Source organism: Schistocerca gregaria, chromosome 8 (assembly GCF_023897955.1).
Source record: "Schistocerca gregaria isolate iqSchGreg1 chromosome 8, iqSchGreg1.2, whole genome shotgun sequence".
Lineage (NCBI taxonomy): Eukaryota > Metazoa > Arthropoda > Insecta > Orthoptera > Acrididae > Schistocerca > Schistocerca gregaria.
Genome location: NC_064927.1, coordinates 104,961,379 through 104,976,639, shown reverse-complemented (window position 1 = coordinate 104,976,639; position 15,261 = coordinate 104,961,379). Strand labels below are relative to the sequence as shown.

Genomic DNA, 15,261 nt, shown 5'->3' with positions numbered 1-15,261 from the left:
GTCTTTAACACTGGTAGCATGCCGCGACAGCGTGGACGTGAACCGTATGTGCAGTTGGACTTTGAGCGAGGACGTATAGTGCGCATGCGGGAGGCCGGGTGGACGTACCGCCGAATTGCTCAACACGTGGGGCGTGAGGTCTCCACAGTACATCGATGTTGTCGCCAGTGGTCGGCGGAAGGTGCACGTGCCCGTCGACCTGGGACCGGACCGCAGCGACGCACGGATGCACGCCAAGACCGTAGGATCCTACGCAGTGCCGTAGGGGACCGCACCGCCACTTCCCAGCAAATTAGGGACACTGTTGCTCCTGGGGTATCGGCGAGGACCATTCGCAACCGTCTCCATGAAGCTGGGCTACGGTCCCGCACACCGTTAGGCCGTCTTCCGCTCACGCCCCAACATCGTGCAGCCCGCCTCCAGTGGTGTCGCGACAGGCGTGAATGGAGGGACGAATGGAGACGTGTCGTCTTCAGCGATGAGAGTCGCTTCTGCCTTGGTGCCAATGATGGTCGTATGCGTGTTTGGCGCCGTGCAGGTGAGCGCCACAATCAGGACTGCATACGACCCAGGCACACAGGGCCAACACCCGGCATCATGGTGTGGGGAGCGATCTCCTACGCTGGCCGTACACCTGTAGTGATCGTCGAGGGGACACTGAATAGTGCACGGTACATCCAAACCGTCATCGAGCCCATCGTTCTACCATTCCTAGACCGGCAAGGGAACTTTCTGTTCCAACAGGACAATGCACGTCCGCATGTATCCCGTGCCACCCAACGTGCTCGAAAAGGTGTAAGTTAACTACCCTGGCCAGCAAGATCTCCGGATCTATCCCCCATTGAGCATGTTTGGAACTGGATGAAGCGTCATCTCACGCGGTCTGCACGTCCAGCACGAACGCTGGTCCAACTGAGGCGCCAGGTGGAAATGGCATGGCAAGCCGTTCCACAGGACTACATCCAGCATCTCTAAGATCGTCTCCATGGGAGAATAGCAGCCTGCATTGCTGCGAAAGGTGGATATACACTGTACTAGTGCCGACATTGTGCATGCTCTGTTGCCTGTGTCTATGCGCCTGTGGTTCTGTCAGTGTGATCATGTGATGTATCTGACCCCAGGAATATGTCAATGAAGTTTCCCCTTCCTGGGACAATGAATTCACGGTGTTCTTATTTCAATTTCCAGGAGTTTATATTAACTCTGCATCAGATGCGTGGATGAAAAGCAATACTGGAAACACTATGACAATATACGACATTCCATTTACAGTTAAACAATCTTTGCTTAGCGCTGCTACGCCAACGAACATCAAGGCTGGATTTCAAGTGTCTGGAATACGGGCATTTAACAGAGACATTTTTAGAGACGATGAATTTTTGCCCTCTGCCGTGACGGACGGCCCATACACGGAATGTCTGCTTTGTGTCTCTTACGACCTCAGTAGGGGATGGCGTTTCCAGCACATCAAAAATCGTGGAATCAAGTCCGACGCCTTGTACTTCAACAGTTGGTTCTGCAAACTCCATATACACACGTGTGCCACCTGAAAAACTGAGACCTTTCCCGAAAGCTCCTGCCCGCAAGAAAACAGTACGAAGGAATAAACGAGTGAGTGCTATCCCAACTGATTCACCAGTAAAAGCAGTATTGGCAGTTGAGGCAAATAGACAAAAGAAACCTGCAAGACAATGACTGGTGTTGGCGCCGAAAAATAAAAACAAGAAAGCAAAAACGGGGAAACGAACATATGAGATTGTAGAATCATCTGATGAGGAAGACGACTGCGTGTGTATTGAGTGTATGGAAACATACTCTCTGTCAAGACCACCAACCACATGGCTACAGTGCACAAAAAGTAAAAGGTGGGCACATGATAGGTGTGCTAAGCATGACAGTTTCTTTATTTGTAAAAACTGTAGCTCTGATAATGAACTTGACATACGGTCATCATTAATCTGATGAAGAAATATCAATATTAGTACTGTTTTTCACGTTTTATGGTTTGTTACCACCTATTGCATTAAAACTAATGATTAAATAAATTTGTGTTATGGAACCAAAAATATATTTTTTCTTAATTATTATATAACTGCTAACCCCATATAATGTAACAAGATGCCCCACAGTGGGGTAGGTTGTTACATCATACAAGTTAGCAAAAAAAGTTGATATAGAGCTCAACAATCTGAGCTTAAATTTATGACAAAAATTTCATTGTGAAAACTAAATAATATGCTAACTTTTGGCATCTGTCCATTCGACGTACGTGTTTTGTGTCGAGGTATACGAGATTCCAAAAGAAATTGTAACAACTAGCCCCGGTCTCCCCTACGGCAGCAAGTGGCGGCCAGCACTCTAACGGCACTCGCGTCCGACCACTTGCCAGTCATCGTCACGCTCAACGCTGACGTCACACCGTTGCAACGGAGAGGACTCGACCTAAGAGGCATAAACTGGGAAGAGAACCGAGCGAACGTCACGGAAGCCATCACGACACTCCCCGACGTCGACGTCTAAGGCGCCGACGCCGCACTACAGCACCTGTCACAAGCCATCGCAGATGCAGCCACGGCCTTACCCCCTAGCAGAGGTGTACTTCCTCCGCTAGTCGCCTCGCGGGTGGTAACAGGTTGTTTGCGAACCAGACGCCAAGGGTAATGCACAGGCTGATGCTTTCACTGCAAATTTTATTCCAATGGATGAACCAATTGACGAAGAGCACGTCCGCCTCGTCGCAGACCGCCTACCCTCCTTCCTACGTGAACGCGCAGAGGACGACGAGATCCAGCCCGCCTCGCGGGAAGAAGTGCAACTCCAGCTTCGCCATCTTCAGCACAAGAAAGCAGGAAAGGACGTTTCACGTCCGTGCAGCAGTGGAATTTCCACGGAGCGCCGAATACTTGTGTGTGTACCTCAAGGCTCTACATCGGCCCGACTCTTTACTCCCTCTACACAGCCGACCTGCCACGCACGAACCGCGTCCAGACGGCACTTCACGCGGACGACACGGCGATCTACAGCAGCAGCTGGGGCGTCGACGCCCTGCAGCAGCGTCTACAGGCGGCCACAGACGAACTCACAGAGCGGGTAAGAAAGTGGCGCCTCGCCTATAACGGAGAAAAGAGTCAGGCGATAATCATCACCAATCGCTCCATCCGCCAAGACGCGCCAACAGTCTCGGTGTGTGGTGTGCCGGTACCTTGGAACCACACCGCCAAATACTTAGTCGTCACATTAGACCGGCGTCTCACATGGCAGCAACATGCAGAAGCAATCAGAGGAAAGGCACTGGGCAGATTGAGGCTGCTCTGCCCAATGCTCAACCCCGCGACAACGCTACCCGAAGAAGTCGGACTCACTCTGTATAAGGACGCCATACGACCGCTGCTGGAGTACGCCGCGGTCGTCTGGGGCAACACGGCCGACACCAAACTAAAACGCCTGCAAACAATTCAAAACAGGTCGTTACGTCTTACACTGCATCTACCTAAGGATTTCCCTACCGAGGAGCTCCGCCACCTCGCTGGTATCGAGCCGCTGCGGCAAAAGGTTCAGAGAAGCACCGACAACATTTTATGAAAAAGCCGAGAGGTCAGAAAACCAACTTGTTAGAGGACTCTGCAACCGGGCACACTGGCGAGCGTCACTTCGCTGGCCTGGCTTGCTGCGTCAATAATCACGCAGCAAACCATAACACGAAGTCCACAGTGCGGGACAGCGTAGGAAGTCATAAGCTTAAACCATAAAGAATTCTCCACTTATTGTAGGAAAAATAGCAGGAGGCTATTGTAACCTACAGCCACATCGCGTGGAACAGACACACCTGTTCCACACTTGCACACACGACGACGACGACGGACACGCTCAGCATACGCTGACCAGCAGCCGGTCTGAACACACGCGTGTTATGCTACTGTAGTTCCACTGACTGCGCTGACTGTGAAGCCTTAGGCACCTGGCTTGCGTAGAACACTGCGGGGGCATTTGGTGTATTCCAGTGTAGCCCCGAGTGAGAAGTGTCCCGGTTGTGTTCTTTTTAACAGCAAATAGGCCTTGTAGGACCAGTGGGTTCATTCAGAGTTGTGTAGGGCGGCACCCTGAGCTTTCCAGCGCCAGCGGGAGCCTTTGAGCAAATTGTCGTTGTGTTCGGCGAATTGGAGCAGTGCCTTGATCTTTGCAGTTACCAATGCCGCAACGCGAACCGCGTATTCTTGTTGCCGCGGGCCGCTTTACCGTCCAGTTCGAACGCCTCAGCTGCCGCCGGGTATCTCCCTGCTCCCCCGAGAAGTAGGGTAATTTCGTTTCAGGGCCTGGAAGACGACCAGATCCGCCAGGAACTGCTCGCCGGCCAGTATACCCGCGCACATCAGGCGTTAGGGCTCAGTGTTGGCCGGATACGTATTTTTTTTCTTTTTTTTTTTTGGTCATCAGTCTACTGACTGGTTTGATGCAGCCCGCCATGAATTCCTTTCCTCCTTTCCTGTGCTAACCTCTTCATCTCAGAGTAGCACTTGCAACCTACGTCCTCAATTATTTGCGTGACGTATTCCAATCTCTGCCTTCCTCTACAGTTTTTGCCCTCTACAGCTCCCTCTAGTACCATGGAAGTCATTCCCTCATGTCTTCGCAGATGTCCTATCATCCTGTCCCTTCTCCTTATCAGTGTTTTCCACATATTCCTTTCCTCTCCGATTCTGCGTAGAACCTCCTCATTCCTTACCTTATCAGTCCACCTAATTTTCAACATTCGTCTATAGCACCACATCTCAAAAGCTTCGATTTTCTTCTGTTCCGGTTTTCCCACAGTCCATGTTTCACTACCATACAATGCTGTACTCCAGACGTACATACTCAGAAATTTCTTCCTCAAATTAAGGCCGGTAATTGATATTAGTAGACTTCTCTTGGCCAGAAATGCCTTTTTTGCCATAGCGAGTCTGCTTTTGATGTCCTCCTTGCTCCGTCCGTCATTGGTTATTTTACTGCCTAGGTAGCAGAATTCCTTAACTTCATTGACTTCGTGACCATCAATCCTGATGTTAAGTTTCTCGCTGTTCTCATTTCTACCACTTCTCATTACCTTCGTCTTTCTCCGATTTACTCTCAAACCATACTGTGTACTCATTACACTGTTCATTCCGTTCATCAGATCATTTAATTCTTCATCACTTTCATTCAGGATAGCAATGTCATCAGCGAATCGTATCATTGATATCCTTTCACCTTGTATTTTAATTCCACTCCTGAACCTTTCTTTTATTTCCATCATTGCTTCCTCGATGTACAGATTGAAGAGTAGGAGCGAAAGGCTACAGCCTTGTCTTACTCCGTTCTTAATATGAGCACTTCGTTCTTGATCGTCCACTCTTATTATTCTCTCTTGGTTGTTGTACATACTGTATATGACCCGTCTCTCCCTATAGCTTACCCCTACTTTTTTTCAGAATCTTGAACAGCTTGCACCATTTTATATTGTCGAACGCTTTTTCCAGGTCGACAAATCCTATGAACGTGTCTTGATTTTTCTTTAGCCTTGCTTCCATTATTAGCCGTAACGTCAGAATTGCCTCTCTCGTGCCTTTACTTTTCCTAAAGCCAAACTGGCCGTCACCTAGCGCATTCTCAAGTTTCTTTTCCATTCTTCTGTATATTATTCTTGTAAGCAGCTTCGATACATGAGCTGTTAAGCTGATTGTGCGATAATTCTCGCGCTTGTCAGCTCTTGCCGTCTTCGGAAATGTGTGGATGATGCTTTTCCGAAAGTCAGATGGTATGTGGCCAGACTCATATATTCTACACACCAACGTGAATAGTCGTTTTGTTGCCACTTCCCCTAATGATTTTAGAAATTCTGATGGAATGTTATCTATCCCTTCTGCCTTATTTGACCGGAAGTCCTCCAAAGCTCTTTTAAATTCCGATTCTAATACTTGATCCCCTATCTCTTCTAAATCGACTCCTGTTCCTTCTTCTATCACATCAGGCAAATCTTCACCCTCATAGAGGCTTTCAATGTATTCTTTCCACCTATCTGCTCTCTCCTCTGCATTTAACAGTGGAATTCCCGTTGCTCTCTTAATGTTACCACCGTTGCTTTTAATGTCACCAAAAGTTGTTTTGACTTTCCTGTATGCTGAGCCTGTCCTTCCGACAGTCATATCTTTTTCGATGTCTTCACATTTTTCCTGGAGCCATTTCGTCTTAGCTTCCCTGCACTTCCTATTTATTTCATTCCTCAGCGACTTGTTCCGGAAAATTCAGGAATACAGAAATACATGTTCGTACTTCCTCCTTTCATCAATCAACTGAAGTATTTCTAGCGTTACCCAAGGTTTCTTCGCAGCTACCTGCTTTGTACCTATGTTTTCCGCCCCAACTTCTGTGATGGCCCTTTTTAGAGACGTCCATTCTTCTTCAACTGTGTTGCCTGCTGCGCTATTCCTTATTGCTGTATCTATAGCGTTAGAGAACTTCAAACGTATCTCGTCATTCCTTAGAACTTCCGTATCCCACTTCTTAGCATATTGATTCTTCCTGATTAATGTCTTGAACTTCAGCCTACTCTTCATCACTGCTATATTGTGATCTGAGTCTGTATCTGCTCCTGGGTACGCCTTACAATCCAGTATCTGATTTCGCAATCTCTGTCTGACCATGATGTAATCCAATTGAAATCTTCCCGTATCTCCCGGCCTTTTCCAAGTATACCTCCTCCTCTTGTGATTCTTGAACACGGTATTCGCTATTACTAGCTGAAACTTGTTACAGAACTCAATTAGTCTTTCTCCTCTTTCATTCCTTGTACCAAGCTCATATTCTCCTGTAACCTTTTCTTCTACTCCTTCCCCTACAACTGCATTCCAGTCGCCCACGACTATTAGATTTTTGTCCCCGTTTACATACTGCATTACCCTTTCAATATCCTTATACACTTTCTCTATCTGTTCATCTTCAGCTTGCGACGTCGGCATGTATACCTGAACTATCGTTGTCGGTGTTGGTCTGCTGTCGCTTCTGATTAGAACAACCCGGTCACTGAACTGTTCACAGTAACACACCCTCTGTCCTACCTTCCTATTCATAACGAATCCTACACCTGTTATACCATTTTCTACTGCTGCTGATATTACCAGATACTCATCTGACCAGAAATCCTTGTTTTCCTTCCACTTCACTTCACTTCACGGACCCCTACTATATCTAGATTGAGCCTTTGCATTTCCCTTTTCAGATTTTCTAGTTTCCCTACCACGTTCAAGCTTCTGACATTCCACGCCACGACTAGTAGAACATTATCCTTTCGTTGATTATTCAATCTTTTTCTCATGGTAACCTCCCCCTTGGCAGTCCCCTCCCGGAGATCCGAATGGGGGACTATTCCGGATGCTTTGCCAATGGAGAGATCATCATGACACTTCTTCAACTACAGGCCACATGTCCTGTGGATACCCGTTACGTGTCTTTAATGCAGTGGTTTCCATTGTCTTCTGCATCCTCATTTCGTTGATCATTGCTAATTCTCCCGGCTTTAGGGGAAATTTCCCACCCCTAGGACAAGAGAGTGCCCTGAACCTCTATCCGCTCCTCCGCCCTCTTTGACAAGGCCGTTGGCAAAATGAGGCTGACTTCTTATGCCGGAAGTCTTCGGCCGCCAATGCTGATTATTTATCAAAATTTAGGCAGTGGCTGGGATCGAACCCGGGACCGAAGACGTTTTGATTATGAATACGTATAACGGTGCCAACAAAGACCGCACTCAGCAATCCTTTGGCAGCCCTTGACTTTGCCACCCCCACCCCGCGCGCTGAGATCGAGGACTCGGTGGAGATCGACGTCGCGAGAGCAGGGACGAGTTTTACAGTAGAAAGGAGGGACCACAAGCGACTGGGCTCTATACTTAATAACCCGTTAAGACAGAATGTCCTCCCACCCTTCGACCCTGAAGAGGAGAGCAAGCTGATGCAGAGGGTTATGAGAACCGAAAAACGTAGGGAGAGGAGGAGACTAGAACAGCGGAGGAAACATGCCGCCATGCTGCAGGCGGTGCGCTGGAGGCCACGCGTCCAGGGAGTGCCGAATGACGCCCCAGGACGAGCCAAAATGCGCCAACTGCAGCGGCGCCCACACGGCCAGTTACCAAGGCCCACCTGCACACAAGACAGCCAAGGCCCGACAAACTGGGCAGATCACAAACACTAGAAACACAAACCAAGCACAAACACGGAACAACACTAATAAACCAACCAACACCACTCAAAAAATGGAAACAAAAAACACAAAAATAAAAACACGAAACAGAAAGACGACAACGCAAACACGAAACAGAAAGACGACAACGCAAACACGAAACAGAAAGACGACAACGCAAACACGAAACAAAAAGACGACAACGCAAACACGAAACAAAAAGACGACAACGCAAACACGAAACAAAAAGACGACAACGCAAACACGAAACAAAAAGACGACAACGCAAACACGAAACAAAAAGACGACAACGCAAACACGAAACAAAAAGACGACAACGCAAACACGAAACAAAAAGACGACAACGCAAACTCGAAACAAAAAGACGACAACGCAAACTCGAAACAAAAAGACGACAACGCAAACTCGAAACAAAAAGACGACAACGCAAACTCGAAACAAAAAGACGACAACGCAAACTCGAAACAAAAAGACGACAACGCAAACACGAAACAAAAAGACGACAACGCAAACACGAAACAAAAAGAGGACAACGCAAACACGAAACAAAAAGACGACAACGCAAACACGAAACAAAAAGACGACAACGCAAACACGAAACAAAAAGACGACAACGCAAACACTCAGCTCAAGCACAGGACCACAGGACGATACACGCTCTAACGCAAGAGTATCACCTACACAGACCCCCACCACAGAAACTACAAACTCGGCAACAACGCAAACAAGCAGCACACAAAACACACCCATACACCACTTCTCCCAAGCCCTGATGGAGGTCATCAAGCTCATGGACAAGCTGATGCAGACTATGACTAACAAATTCCACAAGCTCTCCGCCGAAATTTCATCGCCAGTTAGGCCCTCGCACTCCACTGCGACGACAAGTGCTACAACGCCTCAACAGCAATTCAGGTTTTTGAAATATGCACGTTTAACGCCATGAGCCTCTTCCCCCAGGTTCTAGAATTTAGTCAATTCCTGGCGGAAGAAGAAATAGACATATGTATGGTGCAGGAGACCAACCTGAAACCGGAAATCAGAGTTTCTGCACCAAACTACCTCTGCTACAGACGAGACCGACCAACTGCAGGGGGCGGGGAAGCGATCTATGTGAGTAGCACTAGAGGTACAGGCATCCACAGACTCTGTGACTGTGGTGTCAGCATATCGACAACCCAAAAACCACAGGTTAGCTGAAGACGATATCGTCAAATATGGACAAATTGGAGGCAAGCTGATACTTGGAGAAGACCTTAGCTCCAAGCAGGCTGACAATTAAAAAGCATCCGCGCATCCAGCACATGCACGTGTGGGCCCCCGAGGAGCCCACACACTTTCCCAGAAACGGAAACAACCCGGAGGCGCAGGATCACGAACATGAAAGAATGGTCCGCAGACAAGTAACCGCATTTGTGGCGGCGGATGACGACGTCAATGACGCTCCACCTGCCTGTTCAACGGAGGAGGTAGCGAAAGCCGTCATATCGCTGCCAAAAAAGAAAGCCCCAGGTCACAGTCTCCGTGCCAATGAACTGCATAAGCACCTGCACCAGCTACCGATAGAAAAACTGACAGAAACGTTCCACGAAATCACGCGGTCACAAAAATTTCCGAAACAGTGGAAATACGCGGAAGTGGTCGCGATCGCTAAGCCTGAAAAAGATCCTATCTTTCCCCAGCACCGTCGTCCCATAAGCTTACTCCCAACACTCAGCACTCCAACAACTCAAGCGAGTGGGCGAAGCCGCCACAGAAGCCTTCAACCGGAAAGGCTACTGTGGACTAGTGCTGCTAGACGTACCCAAGGCTTTCGGCAGTTTGTGGGACACCGGACTACTGTAAAACTGTACACGTTAGGTTTCCCTGGCCATATCGCTAAGCTCCTGAAGAGCTACCTAGCCAACAGCACATTTTGCGTCAAAGTGGACACTGCGAGGTCCTCAAAGCGCACCATCAGGGCTGGGGTACCACAGGGCTCGGTACTGTACAACCTGTACACGGCCGACACACCGTCTGCCGCACAGACCCAGACAGCCCAATACGCCGATGGCACGGCGTTCTTCACCGTTAGCACAAATAGGAGGATGGTTACTGCGAGACTACAAAATTTACTACACTAGACGGAAGCCTGGGCCAGGAAACGGCGGATAACAATAAATGGGGAGAAAACGCAAGCGTCAATGCTCACCCAAAGGAGAGGCAAACGTTTCGTAGGCGGTGGACAGGATTGCATCAGACAAGTACGACTACACAGACGTGACATCCCATGGAGGGCTACGGCCAAATAGCTGGGTGTCACCCTTGACAAAAGACTGACATGGCGCGCACATATCGACGATATCAGAAGGAAGACCAGCGCCAGACTCCACGACATTTACCCCCTTCTACACATCCAAAGCAGCTTGGCGGCGACTACAGGAGTGAGGCTGTACTGTACGCTTGTCCGCCCTATCATCGAGTATGACTGCCCAGTCTGGGGCTATGTAGCCAAAACGCACTTGCAGAGGCTGCAGAGAATCCAAAATCGGGCACTCAGACGGGAAATTCACGTTAGGACGCGCATCCCCACTGCCGACACCCACGAGGCAACGGAAGTGAAGATGTTAAAAGAAAGATTCAGAGAACTCGCGGCAGCATTTTACCAAACCGCAAGTCACTCTGACAACCAACTAATAAACAACCTAGGGAACTACCCCACTGAAAATCTAAAATACAGGAGGCCAAAGTGCATCTTAAATTAAAAACACAATCAAACACAAACACACAATAGTGGTTCATGAAAATCTGCATAAAAAGTAAGGTCAAAACAAAAAGTAAGGTCCATGCCACAAGCAAAAATTTAACATATAAGTTTTGAGGGAATGTCAAAGGACAACAAACCACCAAAAGTCTGCTCAATGTCCGGTACGTCAAATAAGTTACATGTGCCAAATAAGGCCCGGTTCCTAATAAAGTTCACTCTCATTTTCTAGCACAGAAAGTTTGAAAACAGCGCGAAATGTCTTCGGTAGTGACAGCTTGTGACATCTAGTGGCCAAGGCAACAACTATTTCCGCGCCCGTTCTCGTGCTGGCCATTTTACTTTCAGTTGTGCTACGGCGTTCAGCAAAGGAGGGCTGCTGCTTATTTGCACGGTACGTTTCATCTAATGCAATCGTTTCGGCTATGAAGCATTTGTACTAGTAAATATGTATTTATGAACAGAAAATTGTGCTCTATTAAGATAGTTGCATTATCTTCCTAACAGTAAGTTTCTTTTTAAACAATTAACGCACACGCGTTTTAAACTGGTTCTTCCCAATAAGGCCCATCCGTGGCGCTCCAAACAATGCCAGGGCGGGCCTTATTAGGCACCCTGTTGTATGGATCTGTGCATAACTGCAATTCATATTTGTATTTACTATCTGTAAATTAAATTTAAAATAATTTATACATTTTTACCGAGCTATTAGTTGGTCGTTGCAACAAATGTCAAAAGAAAACATTTTAAATTCGTTCTTGGTAATCTTTGTGACAGGGCGATGTGCGTTTACATCAATAACGTTTAGTAGCTATAATTGACGTACGGTTCTTTATGTATATTTTTAATCACAGTTTTACAAACCTAATTCACGAACATCAGGCTTACTGGTAATGTTTGTTTTTAGATGGAGCCACAGAGAAAAGGAGCAACACGGGATGCAGATAATCTAAAACGAGCTGTAGAAGCTGTTGCTGAAGGGATGCCGGTCAGAGCCGCTTCGAAAACATACGGGATTCCTCGACGTACGTTACGCAACCATATACTTTCTGGACTAACAACCAAACGTTTGGGACGAAAAACTTGTTTGGACGAAACTCAGGAAAGAGAACTTTGCCAAAGAATTTTTTCGACCCGCTGAAGTTGGGTATCCGATTACAACAAATGTGCTCAGAAAATGTGTATAAGTATATTGTGAAAAGAATAGTGTGCAGAATCCTTTTAATGAGACGAAGAGATTGGCTGGACGCAAGTGGCTCAAGCTCTTCCTAAAAAGACACCCAGGCATTGCAAGAAGGGAGGCAGAACACTTGAATCCAGGAAGAGCTGCAAAGCTGAACAAGATTATTGTAAATGATCATTTTCAGATACTGAAAACGGTCTTGTCCGAATTGGAGGTATTTGACAAACCCCACCTTCTCTACAACATGGACGAAAATGGATGTCGCCTCGCACTCCACAAGTCTCCTGATGTTTTAGCCAAGAAAGGTGTGAAATGCTTGCACTTTGTTGCCTCAGAACATTGGGAAAATGTTACCATTGTCTCATGTGGAAATGCAATTGGACAGGTTATTCCTCCTACGATACTTTTCAAAGGAAAGCGACGCAAGCCAGAATGGGGAGACTATTTGCCACTTGGGGCTGCAGTAGAAATGACAGATAAGGGCTCAATGAATACTGCGACATTCATCAAATGGATACATCATTTTGCCAAATACAAGCCTGCAAAAGATGTTATTTTGACATTTGATGCAGCATCGTCACATTTGGACCCGAAAATTTGCGACGTTGCTGAAGAGCACTATATCAGACTTTACTGCTTGCCCACCAACACAACACATGAGCTGCAACCCATGGATAAATCAGTATTCAAGCTGTTTGAGTCTTACTGGGATGACGAAGTTCAGCTGTACTGGTCTACACGTGAAAGGGAAGAAAACAGATCAATTAATAGACGTGTGTTTGGAAAAATCTTCAGCAAGGTGTGGCCAAAAGCAGCATCCCCAGTAAATGTCATGGCTGGGTTTCGTGCAACAGGGATTTATCCTTTTGACCCAGAAGCTATTCCAGACACTGCATTTGCTCCATCTCGTCCATCAGAGCGTCCTGACCTAGAAGAGGACATGACAATTGCCCCTGAAACAGGGAAACTGCCAGAGACTCAATCCTTCCCAAAGCCTTTCCGCAAAAAGGGGCGCCAGTCTATTGATTACAGTTCATCAGAAAGCGAGGCATATTCAGTAAAGGATAGTTCAAGTGACTTCAGTCTCGAAGATAGTGACGCACATGAAGTCAAGAGTGTTCTTTCAAGGAAATTTTGCAAACCACAAAGCTGAAGAAGAAAAACCAAACACCACGGAAGAAGGCATTAAATTACAAGGTGCGAGTCGTATCAAATGCACTACTCACGAAGACTCAAAAGAAAAATGGTACCAACGAAAGCACTGGGTCTAAGGCAGATTTACGTCGCCAAAACATTTCACCCTCAGTAATGAATATTCAGAAGAAAAAAGGCAAAAGTAAAGACTCCAGTGAAGCGAGCAGTAGTTCTGCCTCTAAGAATGTGTTGCAAGAGGTTGGCTGGTTTTGTCACGTATGCTGTGAAGACAGGCTATTCGACATGAGACTGCAGAAAATGTATGAAATATGTGCATGAAGATTATGTAGGGTTGACAGGAAAAGACAAAGTGCTATTTTCCGCTGCACCACCTGTAAAAAATGATTTAAATGAGCCAAACCAGTTTCACAAATCATTATTCATATGTTCAATGAAAATGTAATGATTAGAATTATTGTTCCTGTTACGATAAGGAAAATTACTGCTGTCAGAACAATTTTGATTGCTGATTGAATGTTAAAAATCTGAAGAGCTAATAAGCAGTAAGAACCTACTGTTCTGTATGAAGCGTTTGTAAAAACAAGTAATTATAAAGCTCTATGTATCATCTCATTCCACTTATTTCTAAAATAAACTTACAACTCTTGCAGTGTATTCAAACAGTTTTCCTGCCATTTACATGCACTAGAATGTGAATATGAATAGGTTGTGCCAACAGGCCACATTACGAACAAGGTCTCCTAACAAGGACCACTTGCAAGGGTTGAACATTATCTTTAAAATGATTATATTATTTAAATAAACTTTCAATGTTCATTTATTTTCGAACACAATATAGTTGTAGGATGATGCACTTACGATCTCGGAACCTTACCACTTACACATACTGAATACGAAAATCCTAAACGTTAGGTGGGCCTTATTTGCTACACGTACATTATGCGTTGTGTGTGTGGGAGACGCTTAATTTGTAGGTATCGCCTAAAGATGACGGCAAGAAGCGCTGTCGAAATATCGTGATTTGGAAACGACTGCACCCGGCTGGGGACCCAAGAACAGTACGAACAGTCTCCCTCCACTTCAGCCCAGCTGGTATGAGCAAACGTTACAACCTGCGAAGATCCCCCCACTCTACCTCCCTGCGACAGTCACCCACCCCATATGCCTCACTCACGAACGGGACCTCACCTCACCCCCTATAGTTCCCTCGCAACGGAAGACCGGAAACAGTACCTGCATTTACGGTTTGAGGCCCGCGTGGTGTTGCTGTTTTCTTTATTTGCAGTAGTTGATTTTGTTAGTGCGGAGTTCACGTGCTATTTTGGTTTTCTGCGTCGCTTGTTTTTAAATCATTGTGAATGCGCAGTGCGCGTGGTATTTTTTTGTGCGTCTTTTTTTACTGATTGTGATTACAGTGTAGCGTTTGTGTTACGAAAATGAGTGCTTTTAAAATGCGAAAAGTGTGGGCAAGAGTATAATTACAGAAAGAGTCTCAGTCAGCATGTTTGCAAAAACCATCAACAGGAGCTGCCTGTTGCCACTAAAGCTACTGTAGCTTCTTACCAGTGCTACGTGTGTGACAAAAATTTCTCTCTTAAAAATAATTTGTACGGCCTCCAACGAAATATTCATGGTTTGCAGGAAGGGGGGTTGTTCTCCAAGTGTACATCGTGTCCATTTGAAAGTAGTTCCAAACGAGGTTGGGTAGATCATTTAAAAACTGCTCATCAAATTCAAGTTAATTCCGAAGATCTGCAGTTCTCAAATAAAGATGAGTTTTTACAGTGGAAAGAAGACACTACACGCACGACACACCGATGTATGTCTCGTCACAGAAACGTGGCTTAAACCTGTCATCCGAGTCGCCGTAGTAAACTACGAATGCAACAGGGACGACAGGCCAACACATAGAGGCGGTACAGCCGTGTACGTGCGGAGGACTCTTCGGCACCATCGCGCCGAAGCACCT

The 15,261-nt window shown here is 46.6% G+C and overlaps 1 protein-coding gene across 1 annotated transcript; it reads left to right on the top strand.

The window, feature by feature from the left end:
- The first annotated feature begins 12,381 nt into the window (after positions 1-12,381).
- Positions 12,382-13,290, top strand: LOC126285059 (uncharacterized). The gene has a single exon (XM_049984382.1). It carries the CDS (start codon positions 12,382-12,384, stop codon positions 13,288-13,290), a length of 909 nt encoding a protein of 302 aa, XP_049840339.1.
- The last annotated feature ends 1,971 nt before the right edge of the window (positions 13,291-15,261 follow it).

Coding starts and splice junctions, on each gene's coding strand:
- LOC126285059 (XM_049984382.1), top strand. CDS start 12,382: ATGGACGAAAATGGATGTCGCCTCGCACTCCACAAGTCTCCTGATGTT.